Consider the following 24,260-nt stretch of genomic DNA (forward strand, 5'->3'; position numbering starts at 1 on the left):
TGAAAATGACCAGAAAGCCCTCTGGGCCATCATGGTGACTGGCACATTGGGCACTTATTCATCCCTGTGTTGGCCAGCGTGATTCAGTGTGACCCTGCTTGAGTTGTATATTCAATATTAATTGTCAGTATGTGTCACCAGAGGCCCCTGCAGTTTACCAAAAGCTAGCAGCCTGATAGGACAGGGCCAGCAGCTACTAGTCAGCCATAAGCAAGAGAGGCAAGGAAATTTAGTTGAGCTTGTAGAATCTTATTCTCACTGGTCTGGAGGTTGATGTCTACACTGTAGCCTCCTTGACTCTAATTTGAACATTAGCCATTTTCTCTCTCGTAATTTGTTACTACAATTATAGAAAACTAATATGTGAAGCAACTAGCAGGTAGGAGTTGGGAGGGGTTGTCAGTATCTTCCCACCTTCACTAAACAACTTTTTGTGCATCTCCTAAGCTGTACTGACCACAGGGTCTTAGTGTTTGTGTCTTCCTCACACACATACCAAGACACTCCTACTCCTACTCCCATTTCCCCCAGGAAAATGGGTAGGAATTGGCAGGCTTGAAAGCTCAGCCACTAGAGTTAGGGAACTTTTCTCTAGGGCGGTGGTCCTTAGGCTGGCCTGGAGACCAGCAGATCAGCATCACTGCTATTAGAAATGCAAATTCTCCAGCCCCCTGAATTAGACACTATGGACATGGAACCCAGCACTGTGTTTTAATAAGCCCTGCAGAGAGCTGTGAGGTACCCCCAAGGGTGAGGACCACTGTGTCAGGAGGTGTTGTCCTAGTGGACAACAGGACTCCCAACTCAGTGCTCCCTATGAATCAGGAAATCTGCAGCCATTCTCTCCTGTGACCCTCAGTATCCAGGCCAAACCTAGAGCCAATGTGGACAGCAGGAACATGCCTCCCCTCTGAGCTCCCTGGAGAGTCACATTTGTGCAGCCTGTTCATGTTACCGGGGAGAGCTGCTGAGTTTAAGTGTTTATCTCCTTAGCCAAGGCTCCATTACCAGAATAAAGATGGAAGGAAGAATGCTTTTCCATATGTCCTTCCAACAAGTCATAAGACAGATGAGGAAAACTGAGGCTCCGAGTTTAAGTTACTATCCCAAAGTCACACTGCTGGTAAGTGGCAGAGTCAGAATTTGGACCCAGGTCTGTGCCCTCAGGTGCCCTTTGCACCACACCAGTTACGTCCCACGAGAGGATGGATGGACATTTTCAAGAGCTCCTGGAGGACAGGGCCTAGCTCTTTTGGGACCCAAGTGACACTTGATCAAAGAGCCCCATGGGTAAAGAAGAGATTGTTTCTGTCACCCACCATGGCCAGCAACTGAGGACTTTGGAGCAAGCTTGTGGGCTGGAGCCCTCACTGAACTCTTGATGTTGCTTGTGGGAACCTCCTGCTACGCTTCCCAGAGGCTGGGTTTTCTCTCCTCAGTTTCACCCAGCAGGCGTCTCCTCAGACCAAGCCGGATGCTTGTGTTCCTGTTCGGGATGTGGCAGCTGCCGGTCAATTAAATCACAAGCCTCAGCAGGCCTGAATGATAGCCAGCGTGGTCTAAGTGCCAAGTGAGTGCAGCCAGAAAGTGCTTTGTCCTGGCCCACTCCTCATCCTTTATTTGAACCCCCCCATTACCGTCCCAGATGGGACCCTCCTCTCCCAGCAGCCTCTCAGAGTTCGTCACACACCCCCCGGCTCATGTTGGTGACCCAGTTCAGCAGACGGGCCTGGAGAGTTATAAATAGCTCAGGGGTAGGCCAGGAAGCCAATCGGTGCACCAGGACAGAACATGCATTCCCCGCTTTTGGAGCCATTTCCTGGGATCGTGTGCCGGGAGTGACTCCTGCAGATAAACTCCGATGCCTCTCCTCTGCAGGGTCTGCACTCTGCGCTTGAGTCTTGCTTCTTCCTGTGTTTGTTTGTCCCCCACCCCCACAGGCCGTGTCTTTGGAAGGCAGTGCTTCCAAGTCTGCTCCTGGGACATTTCCTGTTCTTGGAACAGCTGCACCAGCCTGGGGTACCCTCTTGCTACATGATCCTATAGGGAGGTATCCAGTGGCCATGGGCAGTTTTCAGATGACCTTGTTCCTCTGACGTCATTAGATGGCTATTTTTGGCTTTGCTGTTTGTGCTGTAGAGAAGTTGGGCTGGGTTGGGCGAGAGGAAGAAAGCATGAAAGAGGGGTCGGTCTCGGTTTCTCATTATCCCAGGGCCCTACCAAAGTAGGAGCATTTATTCTTCAGCATTCACAGAGCACCTACTGAATGTCAGGCCCCGCAGCTACCAAGTTGTGACATAATCGAAGTATTCTTCACTCACCCACAAATTCATTGTTCAGCAGGCGTTTACTTGGTGGTGTGGAACAGTGATGATAAGTGAGGGCTCTGAGCCTGATGGCTTGGGTTTGAATTCTAGTCCCAGTGGAATCTGAAAACCTGGGCAAGTTACTCCTCCTCTGTGACTCAGTTTCCTCTTGGAAACAGGACTGATAATAGTATCTACCTCATAATGTTACCTTGAAGATTAGAGGAGTTCATATCTGCGTCTGGCCCAGGGTAAATGTGCAATAAATATTAGGGGCTATTATTATCAACAACAGAAGCACCACTCAACTGAGTCCTTGGGATGTAAGGTTGACGGACACGGTCCTGATCTGTTCTGAGCTGGCACCTGATCCCTAGAGCCCCAGGTACTGGGGCAGTGCACGCAGTCAGTACAAGTCAGAAGGGGACACCTGCCGTGTGCGCTGCCAGACCCTAGCTTGTGGGAGCATTCCAGGGAGACAGGTGAAGTTCTTGCCCTGGGGGAGCCTCAGAGCAGTGGTTTTTAACTCTGACAGCACATCGGAATCTTCTAGGCAGGTTTGAAAAATAACACTCTGAGCCCCACCTCCAAATGTGCTGCTTCAATGGTTTGAGCTCAAGAGGGGCTCAGACTTTAGAAGTCATGAAAGTTCTCCAGACTTTCCCATGCGCATCAGGGTTGAGAACACAGCCCAGGCTAGAAGATTGTGTGTCCTGGGAGTACCATGCCGACTACCTCAGGACTGCCTCAAAGTTGGCCCTCTGACCAAATTTCAAGAGTGCATGAACCCCCCCTGAAATACTGGTTATAAAGACAGATTCCTGGGGCCCCATTTGAAGAAGGCTTCATTTTAAACAAACTCTGGGGCCTAGGCACTGAGAAAGCCTGCCACAGCCATACCTTCAGCTGAGAAGTCACTTGTGGTCATCAGTACCAAAAACTACCTCTGAGACCCCACGGTGTTTCATATCTCATGTGTAGCTCTAACCACTTTCTGTCTTGAATTGTAGAAATCTGCATCTATATTGATATCTTGAATTTATCACCTAAGAGTTACAAATAGTCATTTCAAAAATGTCTCAAAATCCAGACAAAGCATAAAAATAATCTCTCCTCCCACACCTGAATGTATATCTGTATATATGCATACATATCCCCCCAAATATTTTCTCTACAAATATTTTTAGCAACAAAAAGAACCCACTTCATGAAGAATTTTGCAGTCTTTTTTTTTTTCCCCAAAGAATGCACTATATGGTGATTCTAGAGCTTTTCCTCACCTTCATCTCTGTGTCCCCAAAGTGATCAATTTAGTTCTTGCCAGAGTAGAGCTTCCCTAGTAGCTCAGACGGTAAAGAATCTGCCTACAATACAGGAGACCTGGATTCCATTCTTGGGTCAGGAAGACCCCCTGGAGGAGGGCATGACAACCCACTGCAGTATTCTTGCCCTGGAGTATCCTACGGACAGAGGAGTCTGTGGGGCTAAGGTCCATGGGGTCTCAAAGAGTCTAACAGAACTGAATGACTAACACTTTCAGAGTAGAGCACTTAGTAATAATCTTGGCAATAAAACTCAACAGTTCTGGGTCGAACAGTGAGTGTCATTTAAACTTCCAGAGAAATCTGCATCTAGCTGGTCACACAGAATGTCCATAGATCTCTGCTTACCCTCCTGGGAGGAAAGAACTGGGTCTGCAGTAAGGACAGCAGCCTTACCAGGACTGTCCCGGGGCTGAGAGGTACTGCCAAAGCCCCAGGCTCAGGGACCCTAGATGGGAGAGGGCAGAAGAAAACAGCCCTTAGTTGCTCCCATATCAGGACTGGAGGGAAAGTCGTGAGGAGAGTTGGCTGCTCTCTTTGGAGTCAGTAAGGTCGTTGCTCAACTCCCTGGATTTTCCATCACAGCCGAGCAGGCAGAGGGTCAGGCCGGGAAATGTCTCCTCTGAGCCGGTCCTTTTAAAGCCTCTTGGCTAAATCTGTTTCCTCCAGGAGCCAGGGAAGCAGTGCCCGAGTGGAGTTAACTCCTCCATGCCCGAGGAATTCTCCCAGGGATGGTTGAGCCTGGGAGCCCAGGCTTCTGGAATGCAGAGCCTTCCAGGGCAAGAGGCCTAAGGAGCCGTGAACTCTGGCTGGAGAAACCTCTCTGGCCTTGTTAAATCCAACAGGCATAATTGCATCCTCCTGACCTTAATTTCCCTGGCTGGTTTAATTGGCCCTGGCATTACCCCACTTCCTGTCCTGCCTCTGTAGAGGCGGGGGTGGGGGGGGGGCGTGGCTGCACAGCTGGTGCAGGGTGGGAAAGCCCCTTCCTAAGGGTGGGCAGGGGCTCTGGCAGCCCCCAGGCGGGTGGAGGAGGTTTCCCCATGCCCCACCCCTGTGCCTTCCAGGGAGCAGCTGGCCAAGCTGAGCTCAGCCCCGGCAGGCGGACAGGAGAGCAAGCTGCAGGCAACCCTATGGATCCAGAAGCAGGCCAGGCTCTTGTCTCACTCGGGAGCGAGTGCGGAGAACCCTGCAGGGACAGATGAGCCTCCACCTGGGGTGTCCATGTGATGGAGACCCCACAGTGCGGCAGGCACTGGGCCAACCACTCTAACTCCACGTGCTCGCTAAATGCTCCCAGCCGTCCCTGGGAGAAAAGCAATGGGACAGAGTAGTTATGAGCTGGGCATTGTGTTAGGTGGTTCAAACCCAACTCTGTGACTTTGCCCTGTGACTCAGTTTTCCTGTCACATCTGTGAAATGGGGATGAAACAGCTGATGTTTATATAGCACTTAAGTACCCATGCACTGTTCTAATGCTTTATGTACATACTTCCCTGTGATGAAGGGGCTCGTCCTATAAATGAAAGACAAGAGAAGGCCTTTGCCCAAGATTTACGGTCATTAATCTGAGAGCATCACTGCCCAAGCTCCTCAGACACTGCTCAGCAGGACTGTGGTAAGGATAGAATGAGGACGGGGCCTGGCCCACTTGGTAAGAATTATTATTTGGGAATCACAACAGTAACAAATGTAGCAATGAAAGCCCCTTATGTTGTCCCAGCCTGGATTTTGGTCCCAAAAGGTGGCTGTGGATGTGAATCTGGGTGATTCGAAGTTATTCAATAGCTGTGACTCTAGGGACAAACCTCTTACCCTCTCTCAGCATCAGTTTCCGCATCGTTAAGAGAGTCTAGCACTTGGCCCCTAGAGCCCCTTGTGAAGATCCAACAAACTGAGCAAAGCCCCTGGCAGAGTCCTTAGTGGTTCTTCATGGGCACTCACTCAATAAATGATCAGTACTGATAACCACAGTCGTAATGAGAAGACATCAGCAAGGGCCATCATGATGAAGTAATCCCACGAACATGGTCCAGAGCCTTGGACTCAGTTACTCAACAGGCACTGATTGGCAAGTGCATTTTGTGCCAGGGACACGTGTGAGCATCATACAGCCCCTGCCCTCAGGCTCTCGGACAGTCATTGGTGGGATCAGCCTGGAACTGAAGGAACCAGAGGAGGGAGTCCAACCTTTCAAGCTAAACCAGAACATGCTGTGGGGACAACCAAATAAAGGTCCAGGGGTCCATATTGTAGGCACAGACAAGAAGATTTCAACCTTCAGAATGTTAGGAGGCCCATAAAAGCAGTACCCAGCAGGGAGCCAGGGTGAGACACAGTCCGGGAAATTTTAGGCAAGAAAGAGAACTCTGCGCCATAAAGTCACACATTTCTGGCCCAGCTCCCTTCCTTGCAGAGTGACTTGTGGCAAGTTACTCTTTTGATTCTGCCGTCTTCACCTAGAAGACAGGTTGAGATCCTTCACAGAATTATTATCAAGGTGATGTTTTAAGACAGTATGGATAAAGCTACTAGGCACTCAAAAAATGGGAGATCCTGTCTTTTCAGGGAGCCTGAGTTCAGATCCGAGCTCAGCCCCTTTCAAGCCCGATGGCTCTGGGTCAGCTGCTTGACTCCTCTGTGCTTCAGTTTCGCCATCTGTATTGCTACCTACCTCACTGGGTTGTTCTGAAGATCACGTGAGTGAGCCTACACAGGAGCCCTTGAAATAAGGGCCAGAACACGTGGTGAGTACTGTATAGGTGCTAGTATTTTTGCTTCCTAGAAGAGGCAGGCTGTCAGCTAGGAAGGAGAGAAATGGAAGAGGGGAGGCCAGGTCAGAAGAGGAGGACAGGCTAAATAAAAGGCAGCAAGTTGGGGAAGAGGCTCCAACTTTGGTGTTTGCTAACCTTGGACTGACAATCCCAACTTTTTCTCACCTAAGAAAACGTCATTCATTTTGAATAGTAATCTGTTCACATAATTTTAGGTTCAAATAAAAAAGTAGAAGAATATGCAGTGACATCTTTCTCCCATCTCTGGCTCCCAGTTTCTTAGCCTGTCAAAGAAAACTTCATGCCTGTAAAGGGAAATTGTATATATTAAATATGTTATGTTCACTATTATAAATTGTACCCCCTTTTGTGCAAATGATAGCACCCTCTACATGCTATTCTGCCCGTTGCTTTTTGTCCCCCCATTTTGTAGGTTGCTTCTTGTCAATTCATGCACAGCTTCTTCCATCTTTTTTACAGCTACACAACTTCCTATTGTTCAGATGTGCTGTATTCTCAAGCCATTTCCCCCCTTCCCTGTCTCAATGGAGGGCAAGAGTTGCTTCCTCTATTTGATCACTGGAGGAGCTGGGCCCTGGAGTAGGGTTGGAGTGACTGGATGGGTCACCATAGTCAGGACCTGAACCAAGTCCTGAATCCACTCCAGAACTATTTCCAACACACTCAGCTTGGGGCTAGTTCTCAAGGTGGCCTGCAGAGAAGCTTTGGGCATGCCTGGGTGATGGAAGGCCCTTTGGATCATACCTCTCCCCATCCCATATCTGCTTGAACACCTTGGGCTGGAGTGGCCCCTGGGCCACCACTGTGGTGGAGGATCCTTGGAAAAGACTCTCCACCAGCCAGACCCCCCACTTTCTAGTGGGCCATTGGAAAGGCCTGCATTAGCTCAGGGGAGCAAAAACACTGACCATCTCTCACAGCTGCTTGGGACAGCATCCATTTCCCCAGGAGCCCAGGAAAAAGACATTTTCAAAAGAAACGACTTTCAGGCCCATAGGCAAGATGACCAAGTGCACCCAAGACCTTTTCTTACTCAAAGATGCTCCACGCTGGTCTGGAAGCCAGGCGCAGGGCTTGTGGATACAGAGCTGGGCGCTGGGATCAGGGTGACTATCCCTGGGCCTGTGTGGTTCCAACCAGGCTCCGGGGAATCCCAGGAGATGTTGGCAGAGCTGGAACCTGGCCTGAGCATAGTCTTGCCCTTCAGCCCTGTCTGAGAGCTCCCTCATCTATCTTGTCCCAAGTCAGAGATACCAGGCAAGGTCTGGGAGAAGGCTGCTCCCCCAGGGCCCCAGGTGCCCCCTCCTGCTTTCTCTTCCTGCTTGTTCCAACACCACTCTCCCCCGGTCGGTCCACGGGAAGAATGCCGTGTCCTCTGAATGGGGGCCAAGAGTGACAGGTGGTGGCAGTCCGAGTTGCATGGCCCCTGGTGTAAGAGATCCTCTCCCCCGTCCCCGCCTCCTCTGCCTGCACCCCTGCCTCCGCCTCTGCCCACCGGGCCCCGGCCCTTACAACTGCCCAGGACGGCTCCCGGGCAGCCGCTGCGAGACGGACGGACACCAGGTCGCCCCTCTCTGCTCCAGGTGCCTTTCTCCCCTCCACCGGCTGGCCCCTGCCTCCTCTCAGCCAGACGGGAGGAGGCATCCAGCAGCCCGACACACCTTTCTCTTCTTTCTGCAGCTGGAAAGACTCGAGTTAGACAAGCAGAAGCACACGCCTCCCTACCTCATGGCGACGGAAAACGGAGCAGCGGAGCTGGAAATCCCGAGCTCATCAACAGGTGCCATGCGGGGGCCAGAGGTGGAGGGAGGAGCTTGGGAAGGGGTGTTTGAATCCAGAGTTGGGCCAGTGCTCTGGATTCAAAGTGGGAGTTCTATGCCCAAGGCTTCTTTGTGTGGCACATGGAGGACCCAAAAATCAGAATTGTCTCTGGATAGGGTGGGACTGGGTCAAGGGCCCACAGGAAGCCTTCCCCAGAGAGACTGGGAAAATGTGAAGTCCCCATGGATGAGGCTTGAACACTCACAGCAAGGGTTGGGAGTGGGCTCAATGCCCACCAGAGGCCCAGAGCCTTGCACCCAGGGCCTCCGAGGCCCAGACAGCTCAAATTGGGAGCCCGTGGAATGGCCCCAGAAGTTCAGCGGACAAGTGCTTGTAAACTGTGGCCTGGGTGGGGACCTGGGCCCAGAAGCGGTCCCTGGCCAGCCTGGCTGGGGAAGGAGGGGTAGGAGGGTGGATCCTGACGTGTTTCACCTCCTTTCCAGATGCGGCACCAAAGGGTGCAGCAGGCGAAGGACCCCCAGCTGCAGAGAAAGACCCTGGGCCCCCAGATCCACAGAAGGATCCTGGGCCCCCAGATCCAGAAAAGGATGCTGGTCCCCCAAACCCAGAGAAAGAACTTGGGCCCCCAGAACCAAAGAAAGAACCTGATTCCCTCCACTCAACAAAAGATACTGAAGCCCCGGCCCCAGAGAAAGGGGATGGGGTCTCGGCCCAACCCTCAACCAGCAGCCAGGGCCCTGAGGGAGAAGGAAGCCTGCAGGGAGAGCCTGCGGAGGGCTCTGCTGGGCAGCCGGCAGCCCTGCCCGAGGAGACAGCGACAGCCGAGGCCAGCGTCAAGAAGCCCGAGGCTGAGCAGGGGACCCCGGGCAGCCAGGACCCCGGAGAAGCCACGGTGCACAAGAAGGTAGCAGAGGGCCAAGCAGAGAGCAAGAAGGGCACGCCCGCCTTTCTGCACAGCCCCAGCTGCCCCGCCGCCATCTCGAGGTGAACGGCCCCTGCCTGGGAGCGGGGAGGGGTCTGCAATTACTATCTGTCTCGGCCACCGTCACCGCGTTCAGTGCTGGCTTGGGTAGTTCCGATGTTCAGCTCCCTCTGTCCTAGGCATTGGCCTGACCGCCTAGTCTTCCTGCAGAGATCAGAAATGTGTGATAGTTCACAGAAGCCTGGAGTGTCAGGCAGCAGAGGACCTGCCTTCTCCAGGCATCTGGAGTGCAGAGTCCCCCTTACCCCATGGACTTGAGTCTCACCCAGGGCAGGACTGAGATGTCAGGAGGAAGAGATAACTCATCTTCTTAATACAGTTATTGGTATAATATGGAAATATGACTAATAATCAGGATGATAGATCAGTACTAATACTCCTGAAGTGAAAAGTGAAGTGAAAGTGAAAGTCACTCAGTTGTGTCTGACTCTGCAGCCCCATGGACTATACAACCCATGGAATTCTCCAGGCCAGAACACTGGAGTGGGTAGCCTTTCCCTTCTCCATGGGATCTTTCCAACCCAGGGATTGAACCCTGATCTCCTGCATTGCAGACAGATTCTTTACCAGCTGAGCCACAAGGATACTGGAATGGGTAGCCTTTCCCTTCTTCATGGGATCTTCCCAGGAATCAACCCGGGGTCTCCTGCATTGCAGGTGAAGTCTTTACCAACGGAACTATCAGGGAAGCCCACTATTCTCTTAGAGCTATAGTACAGCACCAGTCTCAAGGTGCAATCCATTAGCTTTACCTGAATGCCAATTATATAAGTGAGGTTATTAATGATATATTTATTGTAAATCACAATAATAACACTTACCATATCAGTTTGAACCATGTGGTAATATAAATTAGTATCATTAATACGTTATCAATTGTATCACCACAATTTATGAATCAAGAGCTACATAACCTCCCTAATTGTTGCACCTAATGATTAACCAGGGCTTCCCTGGTGGCTCAGCCAGTAAAGCGTCTGCCTGAAATGTGGGAGACCCGGGTTCAATCCCTGGGTCAGGAAGATCCCCTGGAGGAGGAAATGGCAACCCACTCCAGTACTCTTGCCTGGAAAATTTCCATGGACTGAGGAGCCTGGTAGGCTACAGACCATGGGGTCGCAAAGAATTGGACACGACTGTGACTTCACTTTCTAATGATTAACCAAATCAGCAATCCTATTAACAGTTGTTAATGATCTCTTAGTGCATTGATACTCAAGATAGCAACACAGACATGGGACTTCTTCGGTGGTCCAGTGGTTAGGGGTCTGCACTTCCACTGCAGGGGCATGGGTTGGTCGCTGGTTGGGGAACTAAATCCTGTGAGTTGCATGGTATAGCTGGGAAGAATAAACCACCACCACCACAGACATTTATGGTATTATTAACACCCCCGGATTTTATATGAAGTGAATTTGGATTCACCACCCCACGTGTTTGGGGTGGGGGCAAGGCTGTATCAGCTCTAGATTGAAGATGAGGTTCTGGGAGGCCTGCGGGGTCAGGGGGGTTGCTGTGGCTGCTAAGGGTGTCATCCTGCTGTGTTCTCACGTTTCAGCCTTGAGAAGCCCCTGGCCGCAAAGCCCCTAGATGAGACATTAGAGCTCATCTTTGAAGGGGTGCCTGTGACCCCTGGCCCCACGGAAACTGAGACCGCCAAGGTAGCAGAAGGAGAGAAGGACCTCCCGGGAGGCAGCCAGAAGGAAGGAGAAGAGAAGGCTGCAGGCCAGGCTGGCCAGGCTGGGGTGCAAGGGGACACCTCGAAGGGGATCGAATTCCAGGCTGTTCCCTCGGAGAGATCGGAGGTGGGGCAGGCCCTCAGTCCCACAGCCAGGGAGGAGGACTGCTTCCAGATTTTGGGTAGGCCGGGGCTGCCCTGGAGCCCAGGGAGGAGGGCAGGGGCTCCCCATGTCTCCCCCATCTCCTCCTTGCTTAGAGCACTAAACCCTTCTGAGCCACCTCACCCAGGGTGATTCATCAAAGTGTTCCAACCCTAGGAAGTCCGAATTCCTAGTCCCCTTCAAGAGACGGGGAAATGGGGGCTCAGAAAAGGGAGCACCCCAAACCCACAGCTAGAACAGGATATGAACCTGACTCCAGAGTTCTCTTGTTTACTTTCTTCTACATTGGCTAAAATGGAGTTTAAAAAAAAAAATCAGAAATGTTGGAGCACCACCAGTTCTCTGGACAGTGGGGTTTGAAGTTACTCTGTAAAAGGGCTCAAATGCCAGGCTTTAAACTGCATCCTGGATGGGTAGGGAGGGTCACGGGAGCCACAGAGGGTCGTGAACTGAGGAGCACAGGTGTGTGCGTGGAGGGGGGAGGGAGGCAGTGACCAAGGAAGCTGGGCACATGAGATGGGCAGGACCGGAGTGGCCTCAAGTGCTGAGAGTTTAGTCCGTGAGCAGCAGGGAGCCAGCCATTGAGCATGAGCAAGCTTGGCCAGTAGGTGAATAGGGAAAGAGCCCGGGCAAGGGTGCAGCGGGCCTGGGGGTGGGGGGGTGGGGTGAGGTGGGGTCAGGAGAGCCCAGCGTGTCCTGACAACCCCCCTCCTCCAGGCCGAGGTGCCCTGGGAGACCTGCCAGTCTGCCTGGTGAGCGGCGCAGTGCCACCCAGACAGGGTGGGAGGGCCTGGCGGCTGGGCAGCAGCCAGGAGCCCTGCCTCCTCCCCCGAGCAGCGGCACAGACCTCCAGGGCCCACTCGGCCCGGCAATTACATCCTCGAGGGACGGACCTGAAAAACCTCCAAGGGCCGTCTGATTTATCACCAGCCGGCTTCCCTGAGGCCTCTTGCTATTTATAAAGAGGTTTCCATTCCCGGTGACTCAGCCTGTCGGGGTCCAGGGCCTGCTGTTCCCCGTATTGTCACTAGGTGGCAGCAGGTCCCTACCAAACAGCTCTATCCCCGGCTCCTCCCCGCCCACCCCTGCCCTTGGGCTAGGGCCGGGGATACCCATTCCGCAGGTGGTGAGAGCTCGTGGTGTTATTAGACGGGGTGGTAGGCAGGTCCCATCCTCGACTCCTTCAGACACAGTAACGCCTATCTGGCATGGTGCTCCACCATTATAGTTGAAAGTGAAAGTTAGTAGAAAGAAAGTAGCTCAGTCCTGCCCAACCCTTTTCAACCCCGTGGACCGTAGCCCATCAGGCTCCTCTGTCCATGGGATTCTCCAGGCCAGAATACTGGAGTGCGTTGCCATTCCCTTCTCCAAGGGATCTTTCCGACCCAGGGATTGAACCCTGGTCTTCTGCATTGCAGACAGATTCTTTGATCCACCAGGGAGCTCACAGTTGCGCACTGTACTGCCCACCCCCCCTGCCCTTTTTTGCATTTTTTGGAAATGCAAAAACTTTAGGATGGAGTCTTCATACCTTATAGTGTGGGGGGGTCTGAGGAGTCCAATCAGCTGTCCCCACTGTTGTGCCAGGAGGAGCTGAGCCTCCCTCTGACAGAGGCAGAGGCCTCCCAAGGAGGGTGTGTTGGTGGCAGAGCTGACATTGAAAACTGGGCCCCTAGCCCCTATCCTGGAGCCAACTGTCCCCCAGGTATCACTTGGTGAACGCCCCTGGATGGGGCCCAGGCCAGGCAGGAGGGCATGGTGCCAGGGTGAGTCCTTAGCAGCCCAAGCACTGACCAAAATGGCTCTGCTCTGCTCCACAGATGACTGCCCGCCGCCCCCAGCCCCCTTCCCCCACCGCATTGTGGAGCTGAGGCCCGGGAACATCAACAGTCAATTCAGCCTGAACTCCAAGGAGGCACTGGGAGGGTGAGAGCTGGGGCCCCCGAGCCCCGGGCCCACGGGCGGGAGAGCATGGAGCCCCTGGGCCTTACATCTGCCCCATGGGAGGCCCAGACACTCAGATCAGATGTGAGCCGTACGGTCACGATTGCTTCCAAGTGGTCTCACTTATCTGTGTGCAGGCTGTCACATGGCTGATGTGTCAGTCACTCACACAAACACACCATTGGTCCTTAGGTGTTTCCCATAGGAAGCACGTGATACTGTCCTGTCTGTCTCAGTTTGGGGTACCACACTGACCCCTTCAAGGTGATCCTCTGTTTTGTTAGAAGTCCTGAAGCTGCCTCCCCCGGGGCCCGGTGCCCTTGCCTGCCGGTGAGATACCCGTCAGGGGCTGTCCTTTGATGAGCCTGCCCTTCCTGAGCCCGTGGCTTGTGCAGTTCAGCCGTGGTCTCTGCGGTAGTGCTCACATGTTGGGAGGCTACTCGAGCTGGCTGGGGTTCCCCCCTCTCACAGGGAGCAGAGCACAGGCCCCCCTCCCACTTGGCCTTTGGAACTCGCTTACTCTCAGCCTCTTCTCTCTCCAGCGGCAAGTTTGGAGCGGTCTGTACCTGCACAGAGAAGGCCACAGGCCTCAAGCTGGCAGCCAAGGTCATCAAGAAACAGACACCCAAAGACAAGGTAGTGCCGGCTGGCTGTGGGGAGGGGGAAGGAGAGGGGATGCTTGGAGCGGGTGCCGCTCACCTCCCTCCACCCACACATCTGCACCAGGGGCCAGGGGTACAAAGCTTGGTGCTCCAAAGACATCGCACAGATCAACAGATAGACAGGTGGACAGTCCTGCCACAGGGGCCTGATGCCACTGACCATAAACTTGACCCCACAGTTGGTGAATTTATCTTGGGGACTTCCCCTTCAAGCCCTCTGGTTCCAGTCAGTAAGCGCTGATGAGCACAGGCTCTGGGCCAGATGCTATACTGTGCACTGGAGGTCCCCGAGGGAAGCCAGGGGGTCCCTGCCCCCCGAGAACAGCAAGGGAAACAGGCCTCAACACCAGCCTGGTTCAGAGTAGTGTTCGTTCAAGGAGTGAATGAATGAATGAGGCATAGACTCATGTGGAGTGAGGGAGTCAGGTGTGTGAGGAGGTGATAGCAGCCTAGCAGCCTGGCGCGGTGAGAGCTATATAACTCAGGAAAGCTAGGACGGGAGGGTGGGGAGAGCGGTTGTCACGGTGGAGTCTCCTGACTCACCCACAGGTCAGCAAAGAGCCTCCTGAATGAAGTCTTGAAGAAGGAGGAGCTGTTTTCCAGTGGGAAAGGCAGGGGAGAGATGTTCAGACAGAGGGGACTGTGGATAGAAAGGCCTGAGGCTCAGAAATGGCAGGTGGGAACCCTGGAGTCGAGGTCAAGGCCGTGGGAGCAGAGACAGCATGTGCAGAGGCCTGGAGCCCAGAAGGAGCAGGAGAAGCAGCTCCAGAGGAGTGCTGGGAAATTGGAAAGATTTTCTACGTGACTCTTTCTCTGTTGCTTCCACTTAATGGGGCTTGGGTCCCAGGCCTCTATCATGGACCTGGCTCAGCGGAGATGCTCAAATGTGATATGTGAATTAATTGGAGTCAACTATTGATTGATTAATTATTGGGTACTTTTTCTGTGCTGTGCACTGTACCAGGTGCTAGGGAAATGGCATCGAACAAGTCCTAACATGCTAGAGAGGAGGAACAGACAACTAAAACCAAACCAAAACATAAAAAGTGTGGTGTCCGGAGCCGAGACAGTGTTAAGAAAAGTAAAACCAGGAAGGAACAGGGTGTGTGGAGCCACTCAGATAGGATCAGGTGGCAATAGGCTTCTCTGAGGAAGTGGTGTGGAAGGTGAGATATTCCAAGGAATGGAATAATGGAAAATGGAACAGCCCAGGCAGTGATCCAGTGCTCTGGGGGAACAGGTCTAGGGAGAGACCTGATCTGTAGCATTTGCCAATTTCCTTGGTGTAAATATTCCTACCGTGGTTGATTTCAAGCTACAAATATGACCACTGGCTGGCAGACTTTCTGAAAGTGACAAATAATGGCAGCCAAAACTAGGAAGGCAGTGATGGGGGAGCTGAGAAATGATTGTATTTGTAATCTACTTTGGAGGTGGAGTCAAAGGATTTACTGATGGGCTGGATGAGGGGGTGTGAGGAAGCAAGAATAAGAGAGGAACCCTGGAAAACTCCTAACTTTCTGTCCTGCACACCGGGCTTAAAAATGACGGCCTTTTGCTGATGGACATGCTGCAGGCAACTCAACTGTGAGGAAAGGGTGGTATCAAGGGTTTAATTTTGGACATGAGAGATTTGAGATGCCTATTAGGCATCCAATGGGGAGGGACTGGCGTCTGGAGTTCAAAGGAGTGCTTGGGGGTGGAGATATGTATTTGGGAATCGGTCACATCTGGATGGAATTTCCAGTCATGGGGCTTGAGAATGCCCTGGGAGAGAGTGTAGAGCAGGGAGGGCTGAGCGGGAAGGATGGGGCCCAGGATTCAGCCAGCAGGAGGAGAAGAACCAGCAAAGCAAAGGAAAGATGTCCCAGCAGAAATGCCTGTGTGGTGAGGACACAGGCTGGAGGGTCGGGAGAGAGATGGGAGGTGGGGAGACCAGCGAGGAGGAGGAGGGCAGCGGTCCAGGCGAGGCCCACCCTGAAGAGGGTGGAGGGCAGGGAGGCATGATGCTCAGATGGTACCCCTGATTCTCCTGGTCCCCAGGAAATGGTGTTGCTGGAAATTGAGGTCATGAACCAGCTGAACCACCGCAACCTGATCCAGCTCTACGCGGCCATTGAGACCCCGCACGAGATCGTCCTCTTCATGGAGTAGTGAGTGTCGGCGGCGGGGTGGGGGCCTGGGGAGGGGGGCGGCGGGCCCAGAGGCAAGCCTGTAGAGGGGTCTATGCACACAGCATCGAGGGCGGCGAGCTCTTCGAGAGGATTGTGGACGAGGACTACCATCTGACTGAGGTGGACACCATGGTGTTTGTCAGGCAGATTTGTGATGGCATCCTCTTCATGCACAAGATGAGGGTTCTGCATCTGGACCTCAAGGTACTAGGGGTGGGCGGCCTCCTGGGAGGGGTCGGGGTGGCATCGGGCCACCTATCGCTGCTGCAGCCAACCATTCCTCCTCCTCCATCCAGTCCTTCCAGCTGTAAGGGTCAAAACAGGGGACACATCAGAGAGCAAAAACGGCTTGGTCCCAGCCCTCTCCTAGTCTGGAGTTGTTGTAGTACTCGTTGAAAGGGTCTCTTGCAGTCCTGTGAGCCCCACATATAACACTAGCTAAGCAGTGTTGCAGGAGCGCCTGCCTCTGGTAGGCCTGACAGGCACTGCTGATGTTTGCTCACTTATTTCACAAATATGTGTTGAGGGCCCACTAGGTGCCAGGCAGTGTTCCAGGTGGTGGAGACCCAGTGGTGAACAAAATAGATAAAAACGTCTGTCCTCATGGAGCTTATGTTCTAGAAGGGGAATCAGGAAGACACATCAGTAAGTATAGTGTTGGGCTTCCCTGGTGGCGCAGCCGTAAAGAATCTGCCTGCCAAGCAGGAGACTCGGGTTCAATCCCTGGGTTGGGAAGATCCCCTGGAGAAGAAGGGAATGGCAACCCACTCCAGTATTCTTGCCTGGAGAATCCCATTGTCAGAGGAGCCTGGCAGATTACAGGCCATGGGGTCGCCAAAGAGTGGGACCCGCCTTAGCGAATAAAACAAGAACAAAGTTCAGTGTCAGTGCAGCAGGATACATGTGGCAGGCACAAACAAAGATGTGTGCTGAGAGAACATTTATGCTCTTCTTGCTTGATACCTTGCACATAGCAGGTGGGCAAAAAAGTTTGTTTGGGTTTTTCCGTAAGATTTTATGAATCCCTCCAAGTCTGATCAGCTGTCAGTGGCCGTGGTGCGGAGTGGGCAGGAGCCCCGTGAGTGCCAGGTAGCCCTATCCTTATGGCAGGCGTTAATGTTTATGGAATCAATGGAAAGGCTAGTGGAGAAGATGAAATCTGAACACAGAGGCAGGTGAACGTCCGTCGGCAAAGTGGACAGTACTTTCATTCATTCATTTGGTAAATACATACTGAGCACCTGCTTCTGTGCCTCTGTGCGCTATGCACAGTGCTGGGTATGGTTGTTACCCTCCGGGTGATGAGGACATGACCCCATCCCCTGGAGCCCATGGGGTCAGTGGTGGGATCAGACGTGGTAACTTGATGAATAGATCATTTTATTTTTTGTTAAAAATTTTTAAAATTTTTATTTTTGACTGTGTCACTCAACCTGTGGGATCTTGGATCCCCCACCAGGGGTCAAACTCATGTCCCTGCAGTGGAAGCGCCAGGTTTTAACCACAGGTCTGCCAGGGAAGTCCCTTAGATCAATCTAAACCACTAAAAGCATTTTGAAAAAGTGCGTGAGTGTAATGGGGAGACATACAAGGTGGAACTGAAGAGGAAGGTAAAGGCCGGAGCATTCAAGGTTGATACAGGAGATGCTACTGGTGCTGTTGTGGACTAACCCCTCCTCTGTGCTTACTAGGGGTCAGAGCCACTCAGGGTGTGTTTAGAGTGTGTGACAGCCCTTTGGGTCAGGTGTGCTGTTATCATTCCCACTGACAAGTAAGGGAGCGAGGAGGGTAAGGGAATGGGTTTCAATGGGGCTATTCTGACAGCAGGGAATTTAGGAGGTGGGCATAATAAGCCAGGAGAGATGATGGGGCTGGAACCCACAGCAGTGGGGGAGGAATGGGAAGTGGTCAGATGGTGGACACATTCTGAAAATAGTCAGCCGGATTTCTGATGGTTTGGATGTGGGAGGGCAGAGGGAATGGAAAGACTGCAGGTGCCTCCTGAGTTTTTCGGCAGAACTCAAACCTGCATGATGGCATTGGAGGCTGCCCTTTTCTGGTAAAAGCCATTTTCCTTGGGGTAGAGCAGGGTCCCTGATTAAAATGCAGTGTCCTGGGAAGAAGTTCAACTTAAATCTCTGTGTCGCACATGTGATCTTTTTCAGGATAGCAAAAAGTTTTTCATCAGTAAACGGTTTCATGATTCAGTGAGCTGGGTGAACCGCAGCCTGAAGCCCTTTCCCAGGGTCCCAGCTGCAGGGCTTTTCAGGAAGTCCCCTGTCCTCATCCTCCAAAAGGAGATCTGGATCTGTCTGCTTTCCCCTGCCAATTGCATCCTTGGAGCCTTTTTTAAATAATATTTTTTCTCTTTTTAAATAATATTTTTTCTCTTTTTAAAAATTTGTTTTTGGCTCTGCTGGGTCTTCATTGCTGCGTTTGGGCTTTCTCTAGTTGCAGTGATCGTGGGTTACTATCCAGTTATGGAGCAAGGGCTTCTCATTGCGGTGGCCTCTCTTGTCGTGAAACACAGGCTCTATGTACATGAGTTTTAGTAGTTGCGGCTCATGGGCTCCAGAACATGGGCTCATTAATTGAGACACATGGGCTCAGTTGCTCTGAGGCACGTGGGATCTTCCAGGACTAGAGGTTGAACGAGTGTCCCTTGCATTGCAAGGACCACTGGACCACTGGACCACCAGGGAAGCCCTCCTTGGGGCCTTTCCATCCTTCCCGTGTTTCAGTGGAGCCCTGTTGGGCTGTTGAAGCCACTAGCATCCTGCTCTGAGTGCAGCAGTGTGAAAGGACCTTCAGAAAGCCTCCTGTTTGGGGCCTCAGATCAGATACCACAAAGCCCAGATGAAGAACAGAACCCTGTTCTTCAGAACCCAGCTGGGTCAGGAGGTGGAGGCCCTGGGGGAACTGGAGGACTCCCGCCCATCTCAGCGGTCAGCACCAAGTCCCTCCAAGCCGTGTGTGGCAATATGGCCAGGGCTTCCAGTGTTTCAGGAGGTGCTGAAAATCAGGCTTCTTGTGCAAAACCTTCCTTTTTAGCCATCGTTAGCAACTTACATTTCTGCCCCACAACCTCAGATGAGTCCTGTGTCCTTGTGTTCCATGAGGAGGAGATGGAGGCCCAGCATGGGAGGGGTTAGCCCTTCAGTGACCTCACATGCTCACCCGTACTTGGGGTGCCAGATTCCAGGAGTCTTGACTGAACACCTACTGGGCGCTTTGTTAGACGCTGAGGGTGGGGAGCAGGGACGCCTGGAGAAGAGCCCCTCTTGGGCCTCCAGATCCCCCTCTGTGTCTGGAACAGGCAGATCCAAGGGTCTCTGATGGGGGGCTGTCCACTCTGGCAGCCTGGGCCTCGAATGGACAGGGATGGGGAGGGAGGGTGAGCCAGGTCAGAGGTCAATCCAGGCCACCCCCTTCTCCTCAGCCAGAGAATATCCTGTGCGTCAACACCACAGGCCACTTGGTGAAGATCATTGACTTCGGCCTGGCACGGAGGTACCACCTTGGGTGGGCGGGGTGGCTGGGGCCAGGGGAAGGTGGGAAAGTGTCTGGGAATGGGCTGGGAGTTGTGCTTTGAGCTCTTGGCCTGACCTCCAGGTATAACCCCAATGAGAAGCTGAAGGTGAATTTTGGGACCCCAGAGTTCCTATCCCCTGAGGTGGTGAATTACGACCAAATCTCCGATAAGACAGACATGTGGAGCCTGGGGGTCATCACCTATATGCTGTGAGTATTGATGCGGTCGGGGCACATGGGCGGGTAGCTGAGGCCAAGATCGCTTCCACCTCCCCACTCCCTCAGTCAGGGTTTGCTGGGCATTGGGGGTGCACTCATCATTCCTCTTCTTCATGGTAACCCTGGGAGGCTCGGATGATTACGGCCATTTTACAGATGAGAAGAGTGAGGCTCAGAGAGGGGCAGTGGCTTGCCCAAGGTCACCCAGCCAGATTCAAACCCAGGTCTGTCCCACTTGAGAGGCCGGGGGTCTTTTCAGCTCACGGTGCTGCTTCTCAGGGTCTGTCGCATTCCCGACCCGATCTTACCTCCCTGCCTCCTGCCATCGCCTCCCTCCAGGCTGAGTGGTCTCTCCCCCTTCCTGGGAGACGATGACACAGAGACCCTGAACAACGTTCTATCAAGCAACTGGTACTTTGACGAGGAAACCTTTGAGGCTGTCTCAGAGGAGGCCAAAGACTTCGTCTCCAACCTCATCGTCAAGGACCAGCGGTGAGGCTCACCCCCCAGGACGTGAACCCCGTGTGTGCAAAGTCCAGTGTGCGTGTGTGCCGGGTGGGAACTGGGCTGGCAGGCCGGTGGGAGCGGTGCCTACCAGGCCTGCCGCCGCCTCTCACCGTGCCACCCCCTCTCCACAGGGCCCGGATGAGTGCTGCACAGTGCCTCGCCCACCCCTGGCTCAACAATCTGGCAGAGAAGGCCAAGCGCTGTAACCGCCGCCTCAAGTCCCAGATCTTGCTTAAGAAATACCTCATGAAGAGGCGCTGGAAGGTACCGCTGAACTGAGGCGGGGAAGAGAGAGGGATACGGGGTGGGAAGGGCGCTGGCCCCACTAGCCCCGTCTCCGCCGGTTCTGTCTGAGAAACAGAATTGGCTTTTCTCTCTTTGTCCTGGGCTGGCTCCTGCCCTCGGTAGTGGCCCTCCACCCACCCCCTCCACCCTGGGGAGGGGCATCCTTTTACGGCTCGGGCTCAGGAAAAAGTCTCTGATGCCATCTCAGGCTTCTTCCCTTCATTTCACAAATATTTCTTGACCATCTACCACCTCTGGGTATTGGGGACACAGCAGTGGGCAAAGAGAGTAGGATTTCCGTCTTCATGAACTTACTTTTGTTAGAGGGTGGGGAGTTATTAAAAGGAATTAAAGTAGGGCTCTGTTAGCTCAGACGAAGAATCTGCCTGCAATGCAGAAGACCCAGGTTCGATCCCTGAGTCGGAAAGATCCCCTGGAGAAGGGAATGGCAACCCACTCCAGTATTCTTGCCTGGAGAATTCCATGGACAGAGGAGCCGGGTGGGCTGCAGTCCTTGGGATCACAAAGAGTTGGACACGACTGAGCGACTAACACTTATACTTACTAGAAAAAAATAAGAATGGTCAGGAGTGCTGGGGAGAGGCTGTGCTTCTAAATAGGATGGCCAGGGAGAGTGCAGTGAGAAGGAGCCTGTGAACAAAAACCTGAAGGAGATGAGGGCTGAGTCAGGCTGGTATGGAGGGGGGTGTGTCCCCAGGCAGTGGCAACAGCTGGTGCAAAGGCCCTGAGGCAGAAGCATGGTTGTGGAGTGTGAGGAACAGGTAGGAGGCCAGTTCTCTGAGTGGAATAAGCAAGGGGCAGGAGAGGTGTCCGAGAGGATGGGGAGGCAGGGTGTGGAGAGACTCAGCCACCGTGAGGGGCTTTTTCTTGGAATGAAATAGGAACCAGTGGACCGCTTCCCAGGTGGGTAGCGCTAGTGGGAAAGAACCTACCTGTCAACGCAGGAGACATAAGAGATACGGGTTCGATCCCTGGGTTGGGAAGATCCCCTGGAGGAGGGCATGGAAACCCACTCCAGTATTCTTGCTTGGAGAATTCCATGTAGCCTGGTGGGCTACAGCCCATGGGGTCACACAAAGTCGGACACGACTGAGCGACTTAGCATGCACATGCAGACCGCCATGAGGGGAGCGGGACTCAGGTTTGTTGACCGGTCTGTTGAGACAGGGCATCCTGGAGGTTGTGGTGTCAGGGCGCCTCCTGTGGCCATTTTGGGCACTGCAGCCTCCCTGACCAGGGGCCCTCCTGGGATGAGGAGGACCTCGGGAGACACACAGCCTGTCCTACAGCTTTCCCCCTGCCCCGCTGCTGACCGGGACCCCTCTCCCTCTTCCCTCAGAAAAACTTCATTGCTGTCAGCGCTGCCAACCGCTTCAAGAAGATCAGCAGCTCGGGGGCACTCATGGCTCTGGGGGTCTGAGCCCCTGGAGCAGCTGAGGCCTGGACGCAGCCGTGCAGTGGCCAGGGCTGAGGCCACACAGCCCAGAAGGCCGGAGCAGACGGGCCAGGTCGCCGGGGCAGGCTGGCCAGGACGAGGCTGCGCCAGGCTGGGAGGCTCGGGGCTCCCACGCCCCCGCGCGGTGACTGCTTCCCCGACGTGAGCCGCCTCAGATGTGGCCTGACTCCATCCTGCTAGCGCCTCCCCAGACAGGGCTCTGGCCCCCAGCACAGCCCAGACACCAGGGGCCCTGTTGTTCCCGCCTGGCTCCCCTTCTTGGAACTGCTGCTCTGGCGACCCCAGCTTGGCCTCACCTGGGGCATCCCTGGCCTGGGCTTGCTCCTAGCTAGAGTGGGAGGGCTGGGGGTCCCAGCATGTGGGGCTTCTGCAGTTGTGGGTGGGAGGCCTCGGTGGGGCAGGACGGCAGACGGCTGATTTCTGAGGCGCAGCTGCCTGGGGGAGACAGAGCAGGCTTTGTGAAGGAGGGCCTCTGTGTCCCCAGCCGCCCGTCTCCCCACTCCCAACAGATAAGGCTTAGCACACACCATCTGGTGCAGGGCCCGGCCCCCGCCCACCTTCCTCGCGACCACCAACATGCAGGAACTCTGTGTGAAAGAGAAGACGCCCAGCCCGGGCCTGTGTGGAGGGGGAGGGGAGAGGCCTGGGGGACAGGGGAGACCACCCCCGAGCTTGCCTGAAGGCCAAGCCAGCCTAACCCAGCTACTCCGGCCCCCATTCCAGGGGTGGGTCACACACGGCCTCAGAGGATGGTGTCGGCAGGCCCGGAGGAGTGGGAAGGCTGTCGGGCAGCCCCCAACCTGCTGTCAGCTTGTGCCATGTAAATAAATGTACAGGTTGGAAGCGGCCCCCCTTCCCTCTATGTGTGTGCACCTGGGTGAGGTCATAGCTGGCCACCGTTCACCGAGCACTGCCGTGGGCCAGTCACTTTAGCAGCACTTCGAGTATGGTGTGGTGGTTACTGATGCAGCCTCAGGAGCCAGACTACCCAGTGCTTGATCTGGGCTGCCTGCCTTGTACCTTAATGTGCTCCTCTGTGAGAGGTCACAGCACCAGCCAACATTTACGGGAGACTACTGTGTGTCTGGGCTTCCCAGGTAGCTAAGCTGGTAAAGAATCCACCTGCAATGCAGGAGACCCTGGTTCAATCCCTGGGTTGGGAAGATCCCCTGGAGAAGGGCTAGGCTACCCACTCCAGTATTCTTGGGTTTCCTTGGTGGCTCAGACAACAAAGAATCAGCATGTAATGCGGGAGACCTGGGTTTGATTCCTGGGTTGGGAAGATCCCCTGGAGGAGGGCATGGCAACCCACTCCAATATTCTTGCCTGGAGAATCCCCATGGACAGAGGAGCCTGGTGGGCTACAGTCCATGGGGTCACAAAGAGTCAGACGCGACTGGACACAGCACAGCACTGTGTGTCTGGCTCTATTCAAGTGCTTGTATGTCTGTTAACTCATTTATGAGGTCACGAGGTATATATTATTCATATTATACAAAGGGGGATACTGAGGCTTAGAGAGAAGAAGAAACTTGAAGGCTTTTCAACAAGTCAGAAGCTGGAGCTTGCTTGAAATGGACTATTCCACTTCCTACAGCAAGGCTCTGCCTACAACACCTCCCTGCTTCTCACCAGAACAAGGTGTAGGCAGATAGCAGAGTCGCCAAGTGGAGCCAGGAGCTCGGGCCAGCAGCGATGGGGGTCCCCTGGCAGGCGCAGGGAGCAAGCTGCTCTCCAGTCTCACCCACGGCCTCAGCCCTGCGCACCCCAGGCCTCTGCTGGAGGGAGCAGCCTAGAGGGCAAGAGAGCTCAATGCTGATAGGGTACAGCCCTTCTGGCTATGAGGACCATTGAGTCAATTGAGGCCTAAGCGGGGCTTCCCCAGGAATGGCAGGAACAGCAGCTCCCATGCAGTGAGCCCCAGCGGGTGGCACGGCCCAGACCCAGCTGTGTGTTCAAGTGACCCTGGTCCCAGCGACCCCACGAGGTGGGCAGCTGTATTAAGTTCATTTCTCTTGACGGAGCAGCCAAGCCTCAGGGAGGCGATGCCACTTGCTCAGGGTCACATGGCTAGCCCACGGCAGAGCCAGGGTTTGTACCCAGACAGTCTGGAACCAGAGCCCCTGCTCTGAACCGCTGCACTATCTGCCTCTGCGAAATCTTGGATGGAGACCTTGATCATTCAGTCTTCCAGCCCCTGCTTCCATGAACGCTGGCCAGGAGGGCAAGGCCAGGTCCTCACCCGACCCTGCCCTGTTCCAGCAGATGGGTGTGGAGTTCCCCTGCCACAGGTGCCACGTGGGACAGGATTGGGGGGCTCTGGGCTCTGAGCCTGCTGGGCTTGCACTCAGGACTCGGGGGGCGGGGGTAGGCGGTGCACCTGGGGGAGCCTGGCTGAGGCTCTTGGTGGGAGATGTGTTATGGGCAGGGACC

General features: G+C 54.0%; 1 protein-coding gene across 1 annotated transcript; it reads left to right on the forward strand.

Moving 5' to 3' along the window:
• Positions 1-7,903: 7,903 nt before the first annotated feature.
• On the forward strand, positions 7,904-22,675 carry MYLK2 (myosin light chain kinase 2). The gene is made up of 13 exons (XM_020916036.2): positions 7,904-8,006; positions 8,104-8,203; positions 8,688-9,189; positions 10,746-11,047; positions 12,849-12,954; positions 13,515-13,608; positions 15,678-15,787; positions 15,871-16,012; positions 19,248-19,318; positions 19,421-19,549; positions 19,898-20,050; positions 20,197-20,329; positions 21,711-22,675. Exons 2-13 carry the CDS (start codon positions 8,152-8,154, stop codon positions 21,789-21,791), a joined length of 1,875 nt encoding a protein of 624 aa, XP_020771695.1. The 5' UTR covers positions 7,904-8,006; positions 8,104-8,151; the 3' UTR covers positions 21,792-22,675.
• The last annotated feature ends 1,585 nt before the right edge of the window (positions 22,676-24,260 follow it).

The sequence above is a fragment of the Odocoileus virginianus genome, chromosome 9 (assembly GCF_023699985.2).
Source record: "Odocoileus virginianus isolate 20LAN1187 ecotype Illinois chromosome 9, Ovbor_1.2, whole genome shotgun sequence".
In the NCBI taxonomy this organism is placed as follows: Eukaryota; Metazoa; Chordata; class Mammalia; order Artiodactyla; family Cervidae; genus Odocoileus; species Odocoileus virginianus.

Bases quoted from the DNA above. Each gene is read 5' to 3' on its own strand.
- MYLK2 (XM_020916036.2), top strand. From the start codon at position 8,152: ATGGCGACGGAAAACGGAGCAGCGGAGCTGGAAATCCCGAGCTCATCA. The intron at 12,955-13,514 runs GTGAGAGCTGGG...TTCTCTCTCCAG, and splicing joins TCCAAGGAGGCACTGGGAGG to CGGCAAGTTTGGAGCGGTCT. The intron at 20,051-20,196 runs GTGAGGCTCACC...CCCTCTCCACAG, and splicing joins CTCATCGTCAAGGACCAGCG to GGCCCGGATGAGTGCTGCAC.